We start from the raw sequence: 25,060 nt of genomic DNA, 5'->3' as shown, positions 1-25,060 counted from the left end.
TCTCCTTATCAGACCTCCAAGATAAGTCTTACTATCTCCATTTTCAATGTCCCAGGTCAGCAAATATCAGAGCTGGGACTCTTGTCACCTCCCAGAGCCATCCTATTAGCACAATTCCTTGTTTAACACAGAAAGAATCTGACCGTCAGAAGAGGACCCAAGGTTATTCAGTTAGTACAGAACCAGGACCTGAATCTAAAATTGATGCCGTTTCCACTTACCCAACGTTCCAATTTGAGATGAAAACCCTTTGGATTTCCTTTTGTTTTGTTGATGTCAGTGAATACTAGGGGTAGCAGGACAAAAACAATTTGAGTTTATTGGGAAGTGATAAGTAATAAGTCATTCCGTTTCCCACCTACTACTTTATTTTTTCCTGTAACCCATCTCAGTCCCTGGCACATGATAGGTATTCAGTAAGTGCTTGATACACTTAATTAAGCCAGGATTTGATGTGGATGGAATCTCAGTCCTTGTCTTTCAGTGGCAGGACTAGGAAAAAGTAGGAAACTATACCCTTTGAAAGACATGGGATGACACTAGTTGTTACCTTCATTACAATATAAAATGTATGCTTTTATCTTTTAAGAATTAACATACTCCATTATCAGAAAGTTAAATAATTCAGATATATATATAAAGGGGGGAAAATTACCTATTCGTATTTCCAACCCGAATAAAGCACTTCCATTATTTTATGGCAATCTATTTTTTCTCTATTCATGTATTTTATTGTTTATAGTTTTTATTAAGTTGTGACTGGCATATATTTTACAATACATGTGTCTGGCCTTGTTAAGCTTATATTATCCCCAGCATTCCCTAGGTTATAAGCTCTTTGTAAGCATCTTTTTAAACAGGGACATAGCATTCAAAAAAGTAGGCTCTTACTTAAATCAGCATCTATTTTGTCAATTCTCAATTATGGCTGGCTAGGGTTCACTGACTTCTCCTGGTTCCTGACTCCACTGCTAATTAACCACTTTATCAGAAAGCTAGCTGGTCTCAACATTATTATTTTTGTAGTATTAAGACTTAATTTTTTAAAGCAATTTTAGATTCACAACAAAGTTGAGAGGAAGATACACAGATGTCCCATAGGCCCCTTGGCCCACACATGCACGGCCTCTCTCATTGCCAACATTCCCTATCAGAGTGGTACATTTGTTATAATTGAGGAACTCACACTGACACATCATAATCACCCAATGTCCACAGTTTACACTAGGGTTCACTCTTGGTGTACAGTTTATGGATTTGGACAATTGTATAATGACATGTATCCTTCATCACAGTATCACATACGGTATTTCACTGCCCTAAAAATCCTCTGCCTATCCATTCCCCCAACTTCCTACACACACACACACACACACTCAACCCCTAGCCACTACTGATCTTTTTACTGCCTCCATAGTTTTGCCTTTTCCAGAGTGTCATATAGTTAGAGTCATATAGTATGCGGTCTTTTCAGATTGGCTTCTTTCTCTTAGTAATATGTGTTTATTTATTTTTAATTTTATTTATTTATTCTTGAGAGACACAGAGAGAGGCAGAAACATGGGCAGAGGGAGAAGCAGGCTCCCCACAGGGAACCTGATGCGGGACTTGATCCCCAGACGCTGGGATCACGATCTGAGCCAAAGGCAGTGGCTCAACCACTGAGCCATCCAGGCGTCCCTCCGTAATATGTGTTTAAGGTTCCCAATGGTTTCCAATGGCTTGATAGCTCATTTCTTTTCAGTGCTGAATAATATTCCATTGTCAGATGTATCACAGTTTTTATCCATTCACCTACCAAAGGACAGCTTGGTCACTTTCAAGTTTTGGCAACTATGAATATGCTTTAAGGGTGGGGGGTGGCTATCCATAGGCAGGTTTTTGTGTAGACAGGTTTTCAACTTCTTTGGGTAAACACCAAGGAGTGGGATTGCTGGATTGTATGGTAAGAGTACGTTTAGTTTTATTAGAAACCACCAAACCATCTTCCCAAGTGGCTGTAACATTTTGCTTCCCTACCAACAATGAATGAGAAATCCTCTTGACCCACATCTTCACCAGTATTTGGTGTTGTCAGTGTTCCGGGTTTTGGCCATTCTAATACCTATATAATTGTACCTCATTGGTTTAATTTGCATTTCCCCGATAACATATGACATGGAACATCTTCTCATATACTTATTTGCTATCTGTAGAGCTTCTCTGGTGAGGTGGCTGCTAAGGTCTTTCTCCCATTTTTTTAAATTGGGTCCTTCGTTTTCCTATTGTTGAATTGATGTCAGTATCACTGGCAAAAGCCTGAGGGAAAACACAGATGAAAGCTGTGGAACCAGTGGGGGCAGATTTCATGGCACTTGGTAATTAACAGTAAGTTGCCAATAATCCAGAAGAGGTTACATTAACCCCCACATTGAGCCCTAGAGCCCAGCTTGGCCACCCTTTGTCCTTCTCTCCCTCAAGTCTTTTTGTCATTTTGATGTCTCCAACATGCTGATGCTGGGGCCTCTCTTCTTAGACATCCTACTGCTAAAACCTGTCCCCAGATGAACCCACTAGCCTTTTCCATGCCCCTAGTACCTATAATACCAATCAGCCCCCTCCCTACCTGCACCCAGCTCTCTGCTCTATAACACCTGAGACAGGGGACTCCTCTAGGACACAATCCAAAATGATTGTGTCCCTAGGACACAATCCAAAATGATTATTACAATCTTCAAGACCTATTATAGTTGTCCTCTCTTGCCTCTCCCCCAACTTGCCCTCTCCTCCCACACACCCCTGCTCAGCAGCTGCCTCACCCTTCTTCAAACATGCTACAGGTTTTCACAATTCTCTATTTGCACTCATTGCATGCATAGTTATGGTGGGGCCAGCATGTGCCAGACCGGTGCATGGAGCTAGGAATAAGCCTAGAGGCGAGCAGGGCACAGCCCCCAACTTCCTGGCACCCAGAGCTTCTGCATATGCTTCTCTTTATGCCTGGAACACCTTCCCTCCTCCTCTGCCCAGAAAATGCTCAGTCTTCGGCATCCAACTTAAAAGTCACTTCACCCATCAGCCTTTGCCAGCTCCCCTGGGCAGAGCCGTCCTGCCCCACTTATATCAGCCTGTAACTACCTGTTGTCAAAGTCTGTCTCCCCATGAGCTCTGAGCACTTGCGGGGCAGGGAAGCTTCACCGTGTATCTGTAGCTCCCAACCCAGTACCTAGCGCACACTAGGTGCTCATTAAATGCTTGCAGAATAACATTATATGAATATATGAATATACATATATTCATATATTTTCATATAACATATAAACGGCACCTGCTATTGCCGGATACTGTTTCATGCAGGTTAATTGGCCACCTAAACAAGATTTAAAACTCCTCAAGGGTAAGGAATGCTCTTACCCTTGCAACCCCAAGGTGTCTACACATATTGCTGAGAGGATCTGGCAAGAGGACACATTTGAAGAATTGACAGATGGGTATAAACTCACCGGAGTGACTCACTATGCCCTCAGCCACTCCAGTTTCAAGTACGAGTTCATCATCAGATGATTTCAGTTCATCATATTTTGGGAAACAGAATAAAAGTCCAAAAAGCCCTACTCAGTTTACTCAGTCAATAGCAGGGCTTATGTTTGTGGTTAAAGCAAATTATGGAATAATTGCAAATTTGGCAGATGGGATAGTATCACAGAGGGCACAGGGATGTGGCATTTGTCAAGTGAGAATCTTCTGGGACTTTGAGTAAGGTCAACTCTAGAAAGTTCCATGCGTTCGACAAGACTTTGGTAAAGGAACGGTGGCCGTTTTCAACATGGGAAGCAAGGGTAGAGAAAAATAAGCTCTCGAAGATTTGGAGGATGATATAGCTTAAGAGAAGTTTTCAAGGAAGCCAGTGTTTGAATCAAGTGCCTATGAGCAATTTTCTTAACATTTCTGAGCTTTGGTTTCCTCATCTGTAAAACTGAAATCATGATACCTACCTCACAGGGTTATTATAAGGATGAAATAAGATACTTGGTATTTTAAAAAGTGCTTACCATTGTCTGGCATGTAGTATGTGCTCAGTAAATAGTAATTACTAAATATAGTGGGAGAAATAAGTTCCCTTGCTGAGCAAGGAGCCCAGTGCGTGACTCGATCCCAGGACCCCGGGATCACGACCCGAGACGAAGTCAGACGCTCAACCACTGAGCCATTAAAGGTGCCCCTTTAATCTGTTTTAAAATCAGTCTGAGAGCTAGAACTTCCCTTTGGAGTCTAGACATTTCTTATGCATCTGAGTTCTTTGTGACTTGTTAACTTCCGGGGTTTAAGTGGGAGAAAGGAAGAAGGTGACATTTATTGAATCCCTCCTACATGGAAGCCTTGAGGCGGTTCTTTAATCCTTGGGTATTACTCTGTACAATCAATATTGTCCTCCTTTTACAGGGCAAACTGAGGTTTCAGGACCCACCCAAAGCCAAGTAGGAGGTGGTGGCGTGGAGATTTGAACCTAGTTCTGAGGGCCTGCCCAAGGTTCTTTCCAGCCATCTCTGGCTCCTACCCCTCTGCTGCTCACCTTTTCAGCTCCAGGGATGCTGTGCATGGATGCCCCCCGAAATGTTGTGTGTGGCTTCCACAATCAGCTTCCTTCACCTTGGCTCCAGTCTTGGCAAGGAGGGCATCTCCCAGGACGGAGGGCAGAAAGGGGGCTCAGAAACCTGGCTGCTAAGTTTCAGTGTAAGAATTGATGATCCTGAGACCATGTAGAGCTGCTCTTCCTCTCTTAGCATCATCTCCCCAATATCAAGTGAGGACACTGAGCTTCCCAAGATTTCCCATGAACGGTGGCTGAGAGGCGGTAGTTGTCATGGGTAAGCACCCACGGGGGCAATGACTTACCCTCTCTGTGCCTCAGTGCCCTCATCTCTAAAATGGAGACGTTCGCAGTACTTACATCATAGGGTTGTTCTGAGGATTAATAGCAGTAAGTACACCTAAAGGGCTTAGCTCACAGTCCGGAACACAGTGAGTGCTACATAACCGCATTTGCTGATATTATATTACACTTAAAGGCAGAAGAGAGCTCACTAATCCCATAATCCCACCCCCCACTGCTGGGTCCTAGGAATGGAACTTTCCATGGCCCATCCCATGCCCAAAATGTACTTAATATCTTCTCCCTTTCCTTAAACATTCTTATGTGACTTGTATTTAAACTCTACATATCCATATTTGTTTAATATAAAAAAATGAAGTACTTATTTTTTTAAAGATTTATTTTTTTTTTTGAGAGAGAGAGAGAGAGAGAGAGAAAGTGGAGGTGGGACAGAGGGAGAGGGAGAGACTTTCAAGCAGACTCCCTGCTGAGCATGGAGCTCCATACAGGGCTGGATCTCATGACTCCGAGATCATCACCTGAGCTGAAAGCAAGAGTCTGATGCTTAACTGACTGAGCCATCCAGGTGCCTCAAAATAAGAAAGCACTTATTAAGACAGACACTCCAGCAAGATCTCTTCTGTTTACCCCCTGGCTCTGGTGCACAATGGTGCACCCATGTGCATGGTCATGACCAGTTTGATGGAAGTAGATGACTTCCAGGGTCTCTTTGGCTCTGATGTCTTCTACTTTGGAGAATTAGCACCACCCGACTCCAGGAACCTGCTCTTGTGGCCACCTCCCTAGTATCACCCATGCCACCGTTGCCACTAAGCTGGCACAGAGATAGATACCAGAGCTGACGTGCTAGTTAAGCCACAGTGAGCCAATTGCCCAGGAAGCAAGGTAGAAGCATCGCTCCAGCTGTTCTGCCTCTGTTACCACTCATCCACCCATGCCACACACTGGATTTCCTGGTCTAAGGTGGACAAATAGAAAATAAAGGGGAATGGGTAGGTAGAGAGCGGAAGGATGAAAGCAAATGTTCCACAGGGGAAAGTACCTGCAGGGCTCGTTTGTTTGTTTGGATGTTAGGAAGCCAGGAAAATCCACAGGTGGTCACAATTACTGAGGATCCTTCCAGCTCCCACTATGCCCTGTGTGGCCCTTGAAGATAGAAATCAAGACCCCCAGAGATCCCTGGGTGGCTCAGTGGTTTAGCGCACCTGCCTTTGGCCCAGGGTGTGATCCTGGAGTCCCCGGATCGAGTCCCACATCGGGCTCCTGCATGGAGCCTGCTTCTCCCTCTGCCTGTGTCTCTGCCTCTTTCTCTCTCTCTCTCTCTCTAATGAATGAATAAATAAAATCTTAAAAAAAAAAAAGAAATCAAGACCCCTTTCTGAACTCCATGTAAGCAGTGGGGGTAAATGATGGAATTCAATGCCCTTGCTCCCATAATAAAGACTTAAATTTGTAATAGCACTCTAGCAAAATATTGAAAATACCCTAACTGCTAGAAGTAGGGAAATGGCTAAGTAAATCATACTACATCCATGACTGTGAAAATTTACAGTAATAAAAGTGAGGACAGTCATTATCTCTGGGAGGTAGAGAGAGGTAGGTATGATCCGGAGTTGTCACATGGGGGATCTTCATGTGGTAAGTTCTTGAAGTTTTATTATTAAAACAGGTTTAGGGGCACCTGGGTGACTCAGTGGTTGGGTGTCTGCCTTTGGCTCATGTCGTGATCCTGGGGTCCTGGGATCGACTCCAGCATTGGGCTCCCTGCAGGGAGCCTGCTTCTCCTTCTGCCTATGTCTCTGCCTCTCTCTGTGTGTCTCTCATGAATAAATAAAAAAATTTTTTAAAGGGTATATATGTTCTATATAATCATATGTATGTATACTACATTTCACAATAAAATGAACAACTTTTAATTTTAAGAAAAAATTATGGTAATAAAGACCACATACAATTCACAGTAATAAGCAAAAGAGCAAATTTCAAAGTTGTATGCAATTTCAGTCATATGCTCTTAAAAATCATATGCATGAAGAAATAACTGAAGGGAAACACACCAAAATGTTAATAGTGTGAGACTATGGGTACTTTTCTTCTCTTGCTCATTTCTCAAATGTTATGATGGTTATACATATAATGGTTTACAATGGTGATAGAAAGAAGGAAAGAGAAAAAGGAAGGAAGGAAGGGAGGGAGGGAGGGAGGGAGGGAGGAAGGGAGGAAGGAAGGAAGGAAGGAAGGAAGGAAGGAAGGAAGGAAGGCAGGAAGGAAGGAAGGAAGGAAGGAAGGAAGGAAGGGAGGCTCTCCTACTTAATTATTTTCAGGTCACTCTCATATCTGTTATCTCATTGATTCTTACACACCCCTTTGGGAAGTCCATGTTAAATAGTTCTGTTTTTAAAAAAAATAGTTCTGTTTTACAGACTGGAACACAGGTGAAGTGTTTATGACCTGCACTAAGTCACTGAGTTTGCTAGAAGGATACCTCTGAGTGGGTCCCAGGTCTCCTGAGTCCTGCTGTCACATAGCAGCTGGAACCTCATCTTGGACACCCAGGGCTCTAGGCTCCCCACTCTTAAATGGCAATAGCTGTTACCTGGGCTTTGGTCACATATTCCAGGGTGGGTGTCTATGGCAGTAGAAGATGGACTATGTACAAAGATGTCCCCAAAGATGTAATCCCCACCTGAAGTGCTCTCACACCCCCTCCTTTCTAGCAAGGCACCAAAGTCCATTGGTAAAATTCCTTGGAAAGGCTGAGAGAGTGAGAGAGAGATCCATTGTCAGGACCACGGGCTGTTTGAGAATCAAGTTGGACAACATTTCTTAACTCTAGTTTTTGGAGAGGAAAAGTGTTTACCAAAATGGGCCTGTCCTTGTGCTATTTAATGTCTTCTCTCGCCACTTCTCTCCCTCCAGCTCTCCCACTTCTCTCCCTCCAGCTCTCAGGAGAGGTCGCCAGGGGCTTGCAGGATGGCTTCACAGCAGGTGTCTGTTTGAGACCCTCAGAGCTCATCAGCCCAGGGCGCCTCACTTCAGAGAAGGTGGGGCCTTAGAGAGGGAGTAGCTTGCTTAAAGGCAGAAACAGACCAGAACCCAAACCCTCTGCTCCCAGCCCAGGGCACTTTGCACGGGACCACTGGGAGCTTGGAGCAGCACCCTGCACTGAGGAGAGTGGCGGGTGCGTACCAGAGCTGTGTGGGTGGAGAAGGGGGATTCCCTCTCACTGTTTTCTGCACAGAGTCTTATCCTCGCTCCCTTGAAGAATGGTCATTTCTGGATATAGCTCCACTTCGTCCACGGCTGTTGCTACTGACTAAAGGGACAGGATGGGCTCCAGGACAGATTCAGGGGTTTACCCTAGAAAGCTCTTCTTGACTCATAATTAATGATACCACAACTGAGGACTGGCTGGGTGCCCCACGCTCAGTGAATCCTCCCGACAAGTTCATGTGTTAGGTGCCGTTATTGATGCCATCTTCCAGCTGAGCCGAGAGAGAGAGAGAGAGAGAGAGAGAGAGAGAGAGAGAGAGAGCAATGACTCCTCCAAGGTAACCCAGCTGCTTGGTGCTCAACCCAGCATCAACACACCACCTTCCCCACTTCAGAGTTCCGTATGTGATGCTTCCCCGGTTTTTCTGAAAGGCCCATTTTGGAGGATCTTAAATGAGTAATCCCCACATTCTAACTGACTTTATGGAATGTGTGTACTTTGGGAAGCAGAGCAGAGAAGAAAAATCCGCCCTTTCGTGGTGAGGAAGTGGGTGGAGCCAGATTAGGGCTGCCAGGCCAGCGCCCCGCTGCTTCCCTGATTTTGGGTTTGACTTACCTGCCCTGAGCTCTGTAAGCAAATGCAATCTTGGGGTTTGAAGAAGAATAATGCTGGGGCGGGGTGGAGGGTGGGGGTGGAATAGGAAGGGACTGTTCCCTGGACTAAGAATCTGCTAAAACCTTTAAATATCCCTTGAACTTTTTTTTTTTTTTTTTTGGCTCCCTGCAATGTTTTGGTGTTTGGATTCCGTTGCCACGAGTGGGCTGTTTTTAGCTGCCTAGTTCAGTCCCCTCTCCTTTTAACTTTTTCCCCTTCCTTTCGCACATGCCCCGGCATGAAGTTTCCAATTCTTATCTCAGCAAAACACACTACGGCTGGTCCGAATGTGGATTCCCTCGGTGGGTCTCCAGGGTGGCACCTCAGTAGTATTCAAGTTTCTGCTTAACCCTCTTCCACTGAGGATTAAACACCCCTTCCCACCCCCACCCCTTCCCCAAACCCCAGCCCCAGCTTCCTTTCTCAGCAGGGAGGGGAGGTATGCTTTGCCTTTGGATAAAAGAGCATTTTGGTCTGGGGAGCTTTTCTAGCCCCCTCTGCTCGATGGGACACAAGGTGCACGCTAGACATTGGTGGCATTAACTCAAGTCAGGGTGAAATGAGGACACACAGGACTGAGATATTGATCACTCCTCCAGCACCGCACACACCTCGAGGCTCTTCTCTTGCACGGAGGCTCTTCTCTTGCACGGATCTCTCCCAGTCTCCCTCCAGCTGGGCAGGCATTTCACAGCCCTCCTGGGGGCTGGGGGCAGGGAGGCAGGCGGCGGCGGGTTTTGTTTTCCTTGGATAAGAGTTTCATTCACCAGGGGCGGACTTACTTCTCTATCAAGATTCTTATCACTTTTAGAGTTTCAGTGGGACAGAGAGGCAGAGAGTGCGAGGCTCACACTTCTGTGAACAGCATTTTCTATCCAGATGTGACTTGGAGATTGAAAACCAAGACTTACTCGAATGAAACAAGACCACTAGAAAAGGGACGGGAGGCACGATGGTAATAAAAAGAAACGGCTGGGGGCTGTGGACTCCTGTGTCGTAATTACCCTTCTCTTGCATTGTTTCGTGGAGGCTGGTCTGGCTGTTTGTTTACCCTACGCCCTAAATTGAATTCCCCCGCAAGGACAGGACTAAACCACAAATCTGGCTTGGGTGTATTAAAATGTAAACCGGTTTAAGATTTCTGCCAGCATTCCACGGAAAGAAAAAAAGGGGGGGTCGTTTTTTTTTTTTTTTTTCACATGTTCTCCTCCATCTCCTTGTTTCACTTTAGGATCGTGCAATTTATTCCAAGGCGATAGATGTAAAGAGGCATCCGGTAGATGCCAAATAATTTTCATTTGAATTTACGAACGTTCTTCCTCCCGGTCCTGCAGCGTCCTCGGGGTTGTGCCGACACGCCCGGGGCTTACCTGCCCGCGCGTCTGCAGGAGGGAGGGCTGCGGGAGTGTGGGGCTGGGTGCGCGGCGGAGTGGGCGTGGGGCCGGAGGGTGCGGCCCGGAGAGCCGTTACCTGGGCGAAAAGTAAAGCAAAAACAACCTCCCCACGCTTCCCGCGCGGCGCAGCTGGAAACTCGGTCAGGTCCGGGGCTACCTCCTGGAGGATCTCGGGTGAAACCCCTGGGCTCCCCGAGGGGCTGCGGGCCGGGTGGGGGGACTTCCGAGGCTGCCTTCCACGTTGTCACGTGCGAAGCTTGGCGAGGGGGTGGTCTGAATGAGGTTCGGGGTTGGGGGACACGAACACGGGCGTGGGGGACCTGCAGTTTCACCTGCAGCTCTGAGGCTGTCTGCCCCAGGCATCGGAGGGGCTGCGGAAGCGGACAGATATCCCCCGGGTGTGCAGGGCTCTGTGTGTAATTGGGGGTAGGGGCGGTGTGGGAGGAGGGGGCGACCCCTCCATTACCGCGGACCCTAACAGGTTAGGGGGTGCAGGTGCGGGTGTGGGGCTGCCGGCGAGGCCCGGGCTCCCGGGCACGTCTAGCTCTTGCCTCCAATCACCAAACCATGACCTTCGATCGCCTCTCGCAAGAGGCAGGTGGAAGCAGAGGTTTCTGCCCCCGACCGTGCCCCCAACACGCTAGGGGCGCGCGCCGGTCCCTCCTCCTCCCCCGCAGGTTCGAAACTTCGCGAGCCACCCTCCCCCGTCCACGTTATGTTCGTCCTTGGGCAGCTGAGCAGATCCCTGGTTTTGCCACTTTCGAAGCCGAGACAGCTGGGGTCGAGGAATCGGAACCCGGAAATCGGTTTTAGGGTTCAAATCCAGTTCTGCTGAAGCTCCAAGCTAGTATCTGGGGCCACAGGACCCCCCCTTTCCCGACAGCCGGGCTTGAGTGTCGGAGGAATTTTTGAAACTGGGCCTCATTTCGGCTGCGGTCAGTGCGCCCCCACTCCCCGCCGTCCCGTCCCGGCCAATTCCGCTCTGGGCGCAAAAAAAACCCAAAAAAACAAAAAAACAAAAAAACCCAAAAGCAAGCAAACAACAACAAAAAACACGTGAAAGGCGAAGATGGGTTTCCTCCTTAACTTAGCCTAAGAGGGTGGAGACACCCCCCGCCCCCGCAGATCAAAGCCCCCTCTGTTCCGTCCGCGGCCCCGGCCCCACTCGTGGCGCCCAAGTCGCCTCTGGGTTTCCAGCTCTCTCGTCTTTCCGCGCTGCGTGCGTTTCGCTGAGAAAGTGCCCGTCCATTTCAAATGCTTCGCGGTTGTAAAAAAACCCTAATCGGCACGGTCCTGGCCCTGGCCCCGGCCCGGGAGGCCCGCTCCCCGCCGGCCCGGAGGCGGTGCCGCGTGTGCGCCCGTGCGGGGGGCGCAGGCGCTGCGGGTGGGGGCGCCCGGTGCCCGCGAGCGCTGCCCCGCGCGGTCGGGTCAACCCGCCGACTCCAAGCGGGCCGAGCCGCGGAGGTCACCCCCGGCGGGTAACCGCGTGGGCTCACGCAGGGGGCGTCTGGGCACCTCTCCCACCGCGCGCACCAGCGCTCCGGACCCTCCCTGCTCCCCCACCCCCACCCCCACCCCCCACTTGGGAAGGCGGCGTGCGGCCGGGGAAGGGGTATTTTCCTGAGGCTCCAGAAAATGACCACGCATTTTAGAGGAAGGTCGTGCCCGCTTCCCAGCCTCACCTAGACTGGGCCGCGGCCAGGCCCCGCCCCGCGTCCCCCCCCATCCCCCAGCCTAGCGGAGGGAGAGATGCCAGCGCAGTGCAGTCATGCCGCTGGCTTGGGCACCATTGGCTCATGCCTGGAACACGCAGCGGCGAGTACGCACATCTGGCGGCCCGCCCGGCCGGCTCCGGGCCTGATATGGAGAGAGAGGGCGGGCGGCTGCGTGTCCCGGCGCAGGACGCCGGGGGAGCGCGGCCCGGCCGGCTCCTCCCCGCGCTTGCATCACCGGGGTCCCCTCCTCCCTTCCCCCGGTGGCCCCTCCCCCGCCCTCCCCCCGGCCCAGCCTAGTTCGGCTGGTTCCCGGGGGAAGCTATTAATAGCATTACGTCAGCCGGACTCGTAACCCGGAGTAAACTGGCCCGCCGCCAGCCGAGGGCTATAAAAGGGGTGATGCAACGCCCTCGGAGCCACAGTCGCACGCAGCGAGGCGCGCAGTGCCCAGCGCTGTCCTGGCGCCGCCGCCGCCGCCCGAGCCCGAGCCCGAGCCCGAGCCCGAGCCGACCCGCCTGCCCGCGCGCCGGCCGTGAGTCCCCGGGGCCCGCCCCGCAGACAGACAGCCCGACCCCGCCCCGACCCCGCCCGCCCTCCGGACCCTGGCCGCCCCGAGTGGAGACGGGAGGTGAGCGCCGCGACGGGGGCCCGCTTTCACCCCCCCTGCGCCCCTCTAACCGCCGGGCCCGCGACCCCGGCGCCCGTGCCCGACCCGCGCGCTCCGCCTCCGGCTGCCGGAGCTTCTCCCCGCCGAGGCTGCTGCTCCTCGGCGCCGCGGGAAGTTTCTCGCAGAGAACTTTCTCTTTTGACTTGGGGCGCGAAAGGTTCGCGGTGCCCGAGAGGTCGGGCTCCCGCTCCTCCCCGCGCTCGGCGCTTGCTTACCCCGGGCCGGGCGGGCGCGGGGAGGTGGTGCGCCCGGGCGGCGGAGGCTCCCCGGCGCGCTGGCCCGCTCGTCCTCCGCGTGGTGCCGGGGCCCGCGGAGGGGCACCGAGGCCGGCCGCCCCGGGAGCCCGCCCGAATGAATGGAAGGGGGCCGGGCGCGGCCGCTGGGGGTCGCCCTGCGCGCCCTGGAGCGCGGGCCGCGCGACCGCGCCGGAGCCCGGAGCGAAAGTTCCTTGGGATTAAGTTCCGAGGTGGCGAGCGCTCGCGTCGCTGTCCCGGGGCGGAAGGCGGGGAGATCTCCCGGCCCGGCTGGCGTCCAGCCCCTGCGCGGGAGGCTCCCTGTCCCGGGGCTCTCCACGCCTTGCGCCCGTGGCTCTGCCCCGGCGGGCCCGCGGGTCGCTCTGCGTTTCGCCCACGGAGACCCACCTGGAGGAAGCCAGGGTGCGAAGCCAGCGCAGATAATTGAGAGAATGCCCTTGTGGTCTAGCGCCGGGACCCTGAGAGCTGATACTGCGCTTCGTGTCTTTGAGCCTCAGTGTCCCCAGCTGGGAGAAGTGCTGGCTCCCTCTCTGCCTGTTTGGAAGCCCCAAGTCATGGTTGGGACAGACAACCCGTAAGGTCCTCTCTGGCAGAAGTTTTTCAGATTCCAGGGTGGTGTAACCAAAAGAAAGGGGGCCGGTGAGAAGACTTGAATGACTTGACTGAGGGTCTCTAATGACCCTGACCGGTTTTGGAGGGGATGAGGGGGAGGGGACCTCTCAATGGAGCATGTCTTCCCTTCCTAAACTTCTTTACATTGGTTCCAATGGTTCTCCTTCTCTGCTGCCTTACACCACATTTTCATTTCATCTACTTATCTTCTTTCCTCCGAACCATTTACTTTTCCCTGATTCTATTACCGAGGTCACATATGCATCCTTACAATTAAAGGTATTGCTAAACCCTTGATTTAGCAATTTAGGGGGGGATGTGCTAGAGAGTTCAGGAGGTCTCCCAATGCATCTATTTCGGTGTGGGTGACAGTCCCATCTGTTGGAAGCCTCCTCATCTTTAAATGAAGGGGAGATTGCTATGACTGCCTTTCTTGTTTTGTATTTAGTATTGGGTGTAGAATAATTCTACAGCATAGAGACTCTTGCCTTGAGGATATCCTGGAAAAGACTGGAGTGGCAGAGGGGTTTGTGGTTGTTATCGTTTGGATGAATTCAGAGACAAAGTGACAGGTAACACTCCAGGCTAACAGTGTGGTTAAGATACAGCATCCAGAACCCATGGCAACTGTTGGAACCTTCCCATCCTTCCTGTTCTAACCTCACCCCTCTTGGCCCTTTTGCTCCATTGTTCTCTTTCTTCTGTGTTCCCTCCCTGCGCCAGTCCTGTCAACGCCTCCTCTGTGGTGGATACCAGTTTACTAAGACTACTGACCCTTCATCTACCTGGCCAGTGGCTCTATTCTCCATTTGCCTTATTGGTTAGTCCTCTTGGTGTTGGATCTCTGTTGGTGGTGAAGCAGAATGAGCAGTGGGTGAGTGGTCAACAGCTTGGTGAGAGCTGAGCCAGTCACCTGCTTTATGGCCAAGTCATTATCTTCCTGGATCTCATGTTACTCAATTGCAAGATGAAGATCTGACCTCCGTTGCCTCTAATATCAGGCATTATATCCCATTCCATAGAGCCCATGATTTCTTCTCTTTTCAGTGGGCTGGGCATGGAACAGGGTCAATGATTCTAAGTGTTACCCTGCCTGGAGAGGAGGAAGTACATAACCAGGACAACAGAGAAACCAGAAATGGTTTCATGTGTGAGCACTGGCTATTTCTTAAGTACATAAGAGCAGTAGAAACAAGCTTTTGCCAGCAAATAAATAGTGGGGTAGAACTGACCTGGTGTGTTGGGAGCTCTGGGTCAATCAAAGTGCAAAGGAAACTATGACCTGAATTTCATTAGGGTTCCAGTTAATTCCTGGAACTAACTAATGAAGCTAACTTGCTTTGACAACAACACTTGGAGTTCTTCCTGAAATGGGGAAAGTGGAATCACAGTAATAATGGCTATCCAGTGGGTGTGTAAATCCACCTGCGTGACTCTTGTTTGGTCTTCTTGACTGCTCTGTGATGGTGCCGGGGCGATATTGGTCTCATTTTACAGATGAGGAGACTGAGGCCCAGAAGGTATGAGTGGCTTGTCAGTGGGGTCTCAGCTTGTGAGTGGTAGTGATCATAGGCCTGTTCATGAAGCCCCAGCCTTACACCAACAGTTTTTAGGTAGGCTGGGATAAAGACCAAGATAGGAAGTTAGTGAAAGATCAGTATTGGCTTCCTATACCGTGAGATGTTTTACGAGCAGCACTTAGTGTGAAGAGTTGAAAATTAAAAGTGAAAACACAGCGTAGTTGTAACTACTAGGAAATAAAATCTGGGAGTTGAATTTCCAGTTAAAGAAATACATGAGTAAAGTTTCACTTTCTTGAAAATGATGAAACTGCCAAAGATATGACATGGTTTCTGATTGAAGATAATGAAGCAAAAGCAAAATGCAGGTTCTTTGTAGCAAGTCTGGGCAATTTTAAGATCAATGTGGAAAGCCAACTCAGAAAAATCCCCACACAGATTTTTTTGTTCTTCAGTGAGGGGGAATGTTGGCAGCTCTCGACTTTCAGAAAAGTTGTCTGAAGATTTAACTTCATTTTCCCTGTAGGGACACAGCCTGAGTCTGGGCTGAATCAGACCTTAAGAGAATCAGTAAAGGAGTAACTAGAAAATATCTGAAGAAATTAAGCTTTAGCAGAATGCAGAGAAAGCTCAAATCTCTACAGATACAGCTGCTCTCCTTTCCGAAAGGCTTTTAGCATTTTTACCACCCATTTCCATCCCCCAAGTGAGCCCACCCAATGCTTTTCATAAAAAACATTCCATACCACTGACATTCTTCAGTTTCTTTCATCGGGACTGCGGACTTTAAGAAGGAAAGAAACCAGTCCCAAACAGCAGACCCCAAGCCCCGAGAGCTCATTAATAAACTTAACTGGGGCTGAAACAGGACTGTACTCCACTGCAGTGGAATTCAAACTACCCTTTTACAGGAGAGCCATCCAGGCCCCCAAACAAAGGCCAGCCCAGTGGTAGCTCTGAATTCCATCCCTGAACTACTGGGTTTTTTAATCAAATTGGTTAAGGGAGGGAAAACATGAATGCACGGGAGAATCTTAAGCCTCGGGCTTTAGAAGGCTGGTTTCTCCAGAGTTCATCACCTGCCGAGAAGTATCCTCCCTCCGTCCTAAGATGATACGATTAAATTGCTGGAGGGACACCAGTTCTGGCTCACAACACAGGGCTTTGGGAAGAGAATTACATGCGTTTCCCAGATTTCTTTGAAGAGTCAGTAGTGGTATTGGTTGGCCTGGAATTCTTGCCTCCCTCGGTGTATTTCAGATCTTAAGGGGGAGTCAGTTAAGAGGCCAGGATGCTCTATTCAGAAGTGTTTAAGGTCACAGAGAGTGATGAGCCACCCTGCCACCATGACCCCACAGAGCCAGCGGGGTTGGAGGGATCCCTGGGAGGCTTCCCAGTTGCCTTATGTTTTCCAGGGCACGTTCATGCATTACTTCCTCAACTCCTTGCACAACTCCGAGGGTCCCCAAGTCCTCACTTTTTCTTCTGTTTGCTGATAACACATTCAACCTGATTTCAGATACCTTCCAAGTTTCTTTGCAAAATAGAGACTGAAAATGGGGTTACGTAAGAGTCTCACTGGGTTTTGTTTTTTTTTTTTTTTTTTTTTTTTCCTTTAAAAGCTCTTCCTCTTTCAGGACTGTTTGAGGCTGCATTTGCATATATGCACACCAGCCAAAACTTACAGCTTCTTGAACTCAGAATAGCCTGAAATGCCACCTCTGGTAAACTTCAAGTAGGCATTTTTTTTTAAGATTTTTATTTATTCATTCATAGATATGCAGAGAGAGAGAGGCAGAGACACAGGCAGAGGGAGAAGCAGGCTCCATGCAGAGAGCCTGATGTGGGACTCGATCCAGGGTCTCCAGGATCACGCCCCGGGCTGCAGGCGGCACTAAACCACTGCGCCACCAGGGCTGCCCTCAAGTAGGCATTTTATCTACATCACTGAGCTGTGTATCTTAAGAACCTGTTTTACCCAAGATGAGGATGGCATGAAATGAAAATAAAACAGAAGCCTGAAGGCTTTCACGACCTTCCTCTGGGGGTACAGCTCTGGTGTTGGAGGCCGCAGGTGTGGGGAGACTTGATCCCGTACCCCTAAATCCCTGAAGTAGTTTGGGTCTCGATATTTCTTTCAGCAAAATGATGCTTCAACACCCAGGCCAGGTCTCTGCCTCGGAAGTCAGTGCGTCGGCCATCGTCCCCTGCCTGTCCCCTCCTGGGTCACTGGTGTTTGAGGATTTTGCTAACCTGACACCCTTTGTCAAGGAAGAGCTGAGGTTCGCCATCCAGAACAAGCACCTCTGTCACCGGATGTCCTCTGCACTGGAGTCGGTCACCGTCAGCGGCAGGCCCCTTGAGATGACAGTCACGAAAACTGAGGTAGGTCCTCTCCGAGGTGCCCGTTCTTCCAGGGCTTATTCATCATCTACCCACCATGCCAGGCATGCTCCGGGCGTGGGGCTGCACAGAGTGTAGTGACTGTGTTCATCACTGCTGGGACCTGGGCCGCCAGACTGTGGAGCAGGGACCAGCCAGCCATGCTCACCACCCTGGTAGCAGCTTCTGCTCCAGGTTCACTTCTATCTCTGCCATTTGCATTCTTCCCCATCGAGCAACCTTTTATGAGACACCTGGAGTCACATATGTGGCGACAGTCTTGAGAGGTGCCTGCTGGGGATGCAGTGGTGGCTGGAGGACCTCAGAGTGGAGGTCTTGGCTACTCTGTGGGCCTTCCCCTCGTGGATAAAAGATGAGAGTGTATCATGCTTACTTAATTGCCACGATCACTGTCTTTGGTCAAGGGTAAGTGGAACTGGCCAAAAAAGAACTGAGTTTAAAAGGAAGTTGGTTATGAATCTTTATGATTCTATAAAAGGGGTTGGGGATAATAGTGACTCCTGCATGGGACTGATCTAAGGGTTAAACAAGATGGCATTTGCTAGGGGTCTAGCTGATGGTCGACATTTGATGACTGGTAGCCAGGACTACCATATGACGCTGTATCCAGACGGCATCATTGGAGGCATTGCCTGAGCTCCAGTTAACCTTGGGAGGTCATCATTGCCTTCTCTAATACTGCACAGTGCTAGGTGGGCCATGGGACACACAAGGAATTTTTTTTTTTAATTCTTCAAACATCTTGAGTTATCTCAAGATAATCTCATGTCATGAGAAGTAGTAGGATCCCCACAGAAGAAAGAAAAGAATTTTGCAAGGGTATTTGGAGGGTTCTTCATAGGAAAAAGCAGATGTCCAGGGCAGAGGACATCCAAAATATTTCCTGCTCCTTGGAAAAACTCTTTAGAGCCACCCAACTCATCCACTGATTGCGTGTTTACTAAGTGACCTTCTGATCTTAGGTCACTTTCACAAATAAGTTCTCCTATTGGAAAGAGAATGCACCAACTGACCTTTTTAATTATTCAAGTCCCCTTGGTTTGCTGCAATTCTCATCTTAAAATAAAATTCTGAGCCTATGAAACCCATACGCATCCTGTACGTTTGGGCAGTTGGAGTCTGTTCCACCGGGTCCCTGTCACCTCTGGGAAGAAGGCAACAGGTGGAGTGAGGTAGTATGTCCCGGAGAAGACACAAGACAAGGAGCCAAAGGCCTCGGTTTACACCCAGACTTTGTAGCCTACTGGTCTGGTGACCAGGGGGTAGTGATTCTTGGGCCTCCCTTGATGCACTGCTCCTGGCCACCCTGTGCCTTCTTTCTACATCGTACGGTGAGGGGATTAAACTGAATGGTTTTTGAAAGCCTTTTCCATCTCTGACAGTGTATGATTCTGAGATTTGCTCTACTTTCAAGTACTTCCTCATGTGAGAAAAACCCTGAATCCTCTCCCATCTATCCCAAAGTATCTGTAGGGTTGCACAGGAAGTATTATAATTACCGAGTACTTGATGAAGGTATCGATGGTGGGGTTAATAATGATAGTCACTGAGGCTTACATATAGCACTGGCTATAAGCCAAACACTGCAGAGCATTTTAATCTTACATATATCTGACTTAATTTGACCTTCCTCATAACCTTATTGATAGATAAGACTATTGATCCCATTTTACAAGTGAGGGAAACAGGCTCAGAAGAGTATGGTAACTTGCCTAAGTTCCCTCAGCTAATAGGTGGTGAAGCTGGGATTCAGAGCCAGTTTAGTTTAACTCAAATGTCTCTGCCTGTGGGGTTCTGGGATCCAGGATGTGAAAGGTGGAACTGCCCCTTGCCCTGCTTTCCCCTCGGACTTTGTTTCTCTAAACTATGAGGCCTCTCATCTCACTGCAAGCTAAGTCACTGTCATTGATCCAAAGTACTAGTAATAAGACAGGTCTGAGGGGATTACTGTGTCCCAGGATTTCTTTGGTTTGAGGTGTGGCCTCCATGTCCTTTCCTGCTATCCAGGGCAGTGAGTGACAATAGCGGCCTAGACCATCACCACACCCACTCAAGCCCATGCCTGTGGCCTTGAAGCCAAGCCCAGCAGCTGAACTTCATAGGTTTCCCATCCGTCATGAGACAAAGTCAGGATCAGAGCCAACTTCTGTAGAAGACCAGATCCTAAAGCAGGACAGGGTTTTGTTCTCTGAGGACCCCCGTGGCTGACTCAGGGTAGGGCACAGAGGAAAGGTCAGTATTTGTTTGCTGGATGAATCAATGGTTGGTTCATGTTCACCACCCACAGGTGGCACCAAGCCCATAGGCTGATAATGCCACTTTGTTTGGGGAATGCGCTTGGGTTCTTCTTTTCCAAGGGCTCCACGGGCTTCTTTTGAATTCATGAAAGAGGTGCTTTTATGCTCTGGGTGAAGGTGGAGGTGGATGGGGGTGCCCTTGGGTCTCAAATCAAAGAAGAGGCAGGAGGGAAGGGGTGGCTAGGTGATGTTCCTGAGGTCATTCCTGGATCCGGGAGAAAGGACATATCTACCAAACAGAATCTATTTTCTGCCCTAAGCGATTGACAAGTGTTATAGACAATTATCATTTTGGATATACAACTCATTTCAAGATCCAAATGCACTTTTTAAATAAACTGAATTTTAACTGACTAATATTGCCAATGTAACTTTAACTGGTAGTTCTTCAATTTTGTTTTTTTATTCGTTCCTGTGGCTGTGTGGAGGGGATTAAGGTAAGAGGCTGGGACCTGACTTCTTCAGCCCTCCTCGCAGGGGGGCTGTCCTGGTTTGCCAGTTTTTGCTGCAACGAAAGGCAGTGCGTTGAAGGCGGGTTGTAATTCTTGCCTCCCATTAAGTGTGTGGTCTCTTGAATTTTATAGGTAGCCCCTGAAGAAGATGAAAGGAAAAAGAGGCGGCGGGAAAGAAATAAGATTGCAGCTGCCAAGTGCCGCAACAAGAAAAAGGAGAAGACAGAGTGCCTGCAGAAAGTGAGTCTGCCCGGGGCACCTGGGTGCTGCAGTCGGTGAAGCGGCTGACTGGGTTTCAGCTCAGATCATGAGCTCCTGGGTCGTGAGATCGAGCCCTGCAGTGGGGTCTACGCTGAATGGGGAGTCTGGTTGTGGATTCTCTCCCTCTGCCCCTGCCCCCACTCACTCTCTCTGGCTCTCTAAAATAAATAAGTACATCTTTTAAAGAAAGAAAAGGAAGGAAGAAAGAAAAAGAAAAGGAAAGAAGAAAGGAAGGAAGGAAGGAAGGAAGGAAGGAAGGAAGGAAGGAAGGAAGGAAGGAAGGAGAGAGAGAGTCTTCCCCTTCTGGCCCCCTCCTCTTGCTCATGCCTGCCCCTGCCAACCTCATGTTCCCATCACAAGAAGAGTCCAAAAGCGCCCTGCCTAGAAGTCTCCCAAGAAGGATGTGTAGCTGGTAACAGAAAGACCAGTTGCTGAATGAGGAGGTAACAAAGCTGTTAGCACCATCGAAGGGAACTCTGGTTGTAGAAGCAGCAGGTGTGTGAATTAAAAACCACAGATTGTCTGCTGCCCAGATTCCCAGCAGTCTTGGCTCGTCCATACACGTCCAGCAGCTTCCAGGCTGCAGGATATGTCAGCCCAGTTAAAGAAGCTTCACTCACCCGTTTTTACCGAGAAAAGGAAGCAGCCAGTTCTCACTTGGCTCAGTATGAAAAGCCTTTAATTAATCTCTTCAAACAAGTTATTTCCTTAAACTGCAAGCAGTGGTTATACTCTTTTTCTTGGCCCTCTTGTGTGTTGGTAACTCTGCCTCCCTTGTCCTGGGCTCTTCCCATAGTCTGAGCTCGTGGCTGTGTTCAGCTAATTCCCCTTCTGAGGGGAGAGGTACAGATGGGCACAGCATCTCTGGGCAGGTGGGGCGGGCCGTAGCACAGTCCTATGGCTGTGTCCCCTTCCCCCAGGTGTGGACAAGCCAGCGCTGAGTCTCTGCCCAGGTCCTCCAGGTCCCCAAGGATTCTGTTGATTGCTTCAAGAGAGGTGGTGAAAATTGAGACCTTTTGTGTGTGTTGCCATGTACATTTTTTCTGGGGAGGTGAACCTCTCACTGAAGTTGGTGACTCACGAGAGCCTGAATACCATGAGTCTGCATTTCTCCCCAGCCCTCAAGGCTCTCGGGGGCTCGGGAGAGCTGCACGGGGGCTGTTGGACTCACACAAAGGAGATCGGTGAGCTGTCGGTTCTGCAGCAGCCTCCTTACCATGAGAGTCACAACCCACCCTCAACCTTCAGTGGAAACTCAAGGGCATCTCTAGAAGCCTCCAAGTTCAAAAGCTTCTCTCCAGGGTCTGGGTTCTCCCAGACCTCATGCTGTTGTCCCAGCTTTGCGGGGTTGCTGGACCAGCGAGCCCACGGCACTCCCCTCCGCAGGCCATCCCCAGCTTGATGAACTCCCGAAGATGTGTGGCCACCGCCGCCCCAAGGCCAGCCCCTCTTCACTGGAACCATGGCTTCTTGGCTAATAATTCTGTTGCTTGTCCCCCAGGAGTCGGAGAAGCTGGAGAGTGTGAACGCCGAACTGAAGGCCCAAATCGAGGAGCTCAAGAACGAGAAGCAGCATTTGATATACATGCTCAACCTTCATCGGCCCACGTGTATTGTCCGGGCTCAGAATGGGCGGACTCCAGAAGATGAGAGAAACCTTTTTATCCAACAGATAAAAGAAGGAACATTGCAAAGCTAAGCAGTTGTGGTATGGGGGCAACTGGGGAGTCCTCATCGAAACCTACTACATCCCAAACCCTGAAGCCATTGGAGATCTGACTTCCTGTGCACCTCTCGCATCCTGGCAGTGAAGGACCATCGAGGCGGGAGAGCCCTTGATGACTCAGCTGGGCCTTTCCTCTCTGCACCAGAGTGGACTTTGGACCAGGGCAAGGGCATCTTTTGTCTCAATGCCAAGATTTAGGCCTTAACTTACTGGCTATTCTTGGATGCTGTAGGTGGCCCCTGGTTAGGGTCTTGCCCATCTTTTGCCTGGATTCTACAGAAACCAGGACTCTCACCATTAGGACTCATGCTCAAGAAGTGTCTGTACCTTGGGTGGGTGGTGTGGGGCCACGTCCTGCGCCGCCACTACCACTGTCACTCCTCGGGGACACAGAGTGAGAATGGCATTTAGTGAAGTTGTACAATGGCCAGGGTTGTGCTTTCTAGCAAACATGCTGTTATGTACAGGAATTACTGTGTGCAAGGCATTTGTGTCAAAGCTAGGCATTGTGCTCTTCTGATGTTTGTTTTGCACAACACCGGTGTGATTTTCCTCAGATCTGGCTGCTGAGAGTTTGAGGGGGCTATCACCATATGCAGTGTCTTACAAAACGTTGAGGTGGCCAGAAGAGCTCATCAGCTCCGGGAGAACAGAATTCTGCTGGCGAGCAGTGCGGTTTTGTGTCAACAGAGAAAGCTGCCTTTCCCGTGGCACCCAGGCATTAACGCAGAGTTCATGGGCATGACTGCAGGTCCTCTGTCACAAACTCAGTTATAATGTCACAGGAAGAAAGCAGAAAGTCCAACTTCCAAAGGTCTAGGACTCTCCACTCAGTGACTTAGGTCAGGAGTTATTTCTAGGCCAGCAGAGCCAAAGAATATTCCATTTTCCTTTTCTTGCAGTTGCAAACCACATTCAGTGGAGACAAGTTTGAAGCCAGGTGAAGCCTAGGCTTTAGCATTATTGGATGTTAATGGCATTGTTTGTCAGGCGGATGTTTGTAGAAATCTGGCCCAGAGCATTTATTGCTGTGAGAGGTCATTCACACTGGCCATAGGACTCTGGCTACTGTCTGTTTAAATTCTGATGTTTCTGTGAAATCCTCAGAGTGTTTAATCCTACTTAATAGTGTCATTACAATTTTCTGTAAGAGAATATATTACTTATTTATCCTAGTATTCCTAACCTGTCAGTACAATAAATATTGGAACCAAGACATGGTAAACTTAAGTGTTGTACTGGTTTCTGTTCTTTTTAAATCAGTTGCTCGTTGAAATCTAGTCATTCTCCAACCCCTCCCTCTCCATTGATGGGGAGGGGCGTTTAGCTTAAAAATTCTCCCAAGTGTCATCCCTTTGCTCTTTGGGGGGCCACCAGGTGAGATCGTTGACTTTCAACCCTGTTCCTCAGTCTGTGGCATTGGATGATGCTGTTTCTCATTGACAAACCCTGGAACACGGCGCCAACCAAGTATAACCTTTAGGCCGTTTGGTGTCAAGATAGAGGTTTGATATAAAATCCCAATTGCAGGGCAGCCCGGTGGCTCAGTGGTTTGGCGCCGCCTTTAGCCCAGGGCGTAATCCTGGAGTCCTGGGATCGAGTCCCACATGGGGCTCCCTGCATGGAGCCTGCTTCTCCTTCTGCCTGTGTCTCTACCTCTCTCTCTCCGTGTCTCTCATGAATAAATAAAACCTTAAAAAAAAATAAAATAAAATAAAATCCCAATTGCTAAATACCTTGACTGTGTTTCTCGGAATGTACAGACGCTGAAAACGTAGACCTGATGTTCACCTTGACACCGTACATTTTGCCACGGAGCACCTCTTATTTGCTCAATTACATCAATTATGTCCACACATGTGTCTGATTGTTGCAGGTATGTCTTTCAAATATGAGGAAAGAACAGAGGGAGGAAGAGAGGGCGAGAATCATTTTAGACAGGATAGGTGTGACGATACAAAGAAAGGTATCCCACCTGATTTTCTGGAATCTCGAGGGCATATGATTCCTTAGGTCTAGAATGGAATGAAGCCCCCTTACTCTTCGCCCGTGCACACAGGTATCCCTCACAGGAAATAACTGGCTACTCTCCTACTGATGTCGTTCTTCAGAGATATATTAGCTTCGTTAAATGGTAAGATTCACGTACCTGAATGGGGAGCCTGCTCCCTCGAACTCAAGTATGTTTCCTTTAAACTATCACCTGTGACACAAGTGTCCTCGTGTTGTGGCTTTATTTGCGCATTAGGGATACTTCCCAATCTGTAAAGAGCCATCTGGTGGAAGTGCCATTCGCCACAGCTTCCAGGAGCTCATCTATTTTTTTTAAGGGAAGGGGGGCAAATTCCTTGCATTTTACCCTCTAGTTGTAGGTGTAGATGCCACCAATCAGCTGTTAGAAAACTCAAGACAGTTTGTGAGTGGCCGCAGACAACAATGAATTGGCAAGAGTGGTGGTGGCTATGGCCAAAAAACTTGATCCCAAAAATACACTGTATATGGTTAGTGGAACTGAAAGCTCCGTTTACCAAGTGCGTTAAAAAGTTTTGTCTTCTGGGGCCAAGTTAATGTTTTGATACTTTTAATTTGAAAAAAGGATGAGGGGGATCCCTGGGTGGCTCAGCGGTTTAGCGCCTGCCTTTGGCCCAGGACGCGATCCTGGAGTCCCGGGATCGAGTTCCGCGTCAGGCTCCCGGCATGGAGCCTGTTTTTTTCCTCTGCCTGTGTCTCTGCCTCTCTCTCTCTCTCTCTCTCTCTCTCTATCATAAGTGGATAAATAAATCTTAAAAAAATAAAAATAAAAAAAATTAAAAGGATGAATGTTTACCATCCAATTGTTTAGTTCCTCTTGTTTCACATTGGATGAAGAGGGCAGGTTGGGAGGGGCTGAGGGTTTAAGCTCAGGTGGGACCTCCATCAGAGCCAGACACCTGGCTTGACACCAGGTTGCCCCCTGCTGGGTGGTGATGTCACACTGGCCTGGCACGAGGAGCCCACCCTGTCTCTTGTCCTCACCTC

At 49.3% G+C, this 25,060-nt stretch overlaps 1 protein-coding gene and 1 long non-coding RNA gene across 4 annotated transcripts; one reads left to right on the top strand and one right to left on the bottom strand.

The window, feature by feature from the left end:
- On the bottom strand, nucleotides 1-25,002 carry LOC144316344 (uncharacterized). The gene is made up of 3 exons (XR_013382238.1): nucleotides 24,870-25,002; nucleotides 23,779-23,924; nucleotides 1-286 (listed from the first exon to the last, which is right to left on the bottom strand). It is a non-coding gene; the product is annotated as an uncharacterized LOC144316344 (long non-coding RNA).
- Nucleotides 12,326-23,272, top strand: ATF3 (activating transcription factor 3). Of its 3 annotated transcripts, none has more exons than XM_077902180.1 (4): nucleotides 12,326-12,478; nucleotides 17,045-17,292; nucleotides 20,192-20,295; nucleotides 21,818-23,272. In XM_077902180.1, the coding sequence occupies exons 2-4, from the start codon at nucleotides 17,049-17,051 to the stop codon at nucleotides 22,013-22,015; spliced, it is 546 nt and encodes a 181-aa protein (XP_077758306.1). In that variant the 5' UTR covers nucleotides 12,326-12,478; nucleotides 17,045-17,048; the 3' UTR covers nucleotides 22,016-23,272. The 3 variants fall into 3 exon arrangements, with proteins under 3 accessions (XP_077758306.1, XP_077758307.1, XP_077758305.1); XM_077902181.1 differs by lacking the exon at nucleotides 12,326-12,478 and adding an exon at nucleotides 13,496-14,203; XM_077902179.1 differs by lacking the exon at nucleotides 12,326-12,478 and adding an exon at nucleotides 13,497-14,257.
- Nucleotides 25,003-25,060: the final 58 nt, after the last annotated feature.

The sequence above is a fragment of the Canis aureus genome, chromosome 6 (assembly GCF_053574225.1).
Source record: "Canis aureus isolate CA01 chromosome 6, VMU_Caureus_v.1.0, whole genome shotgun sequence".
NCBI classification, from domain to species: Eukaryota; Metazoa; Chordata; class Mammalia; order Carnivora; family Canidae; genus Canis; species Canis aureus.
This window is presented reverse-complemented; position numbering and strand designations above follow the sequence as displayed.

Coding starts and splice junctions, on each gene's coding strand:
- ATF3 (XM_077902179.1), top strand. Junction 17,293..20,191: donor AGTCACGAAAACTGAGGTAG/GTCCTCTCCGAG, acceptor TTTTATAGGTAG/CCCCTGAAGAAGATGAAAGG. Junction 20,296..21,817: donor AGACAGAGTGCCTGCAGAAA/GTGAGTCTGCCC, acceptor CTTGTCCCCCAG/GAGTCGGAGAAGCTGGAGAG.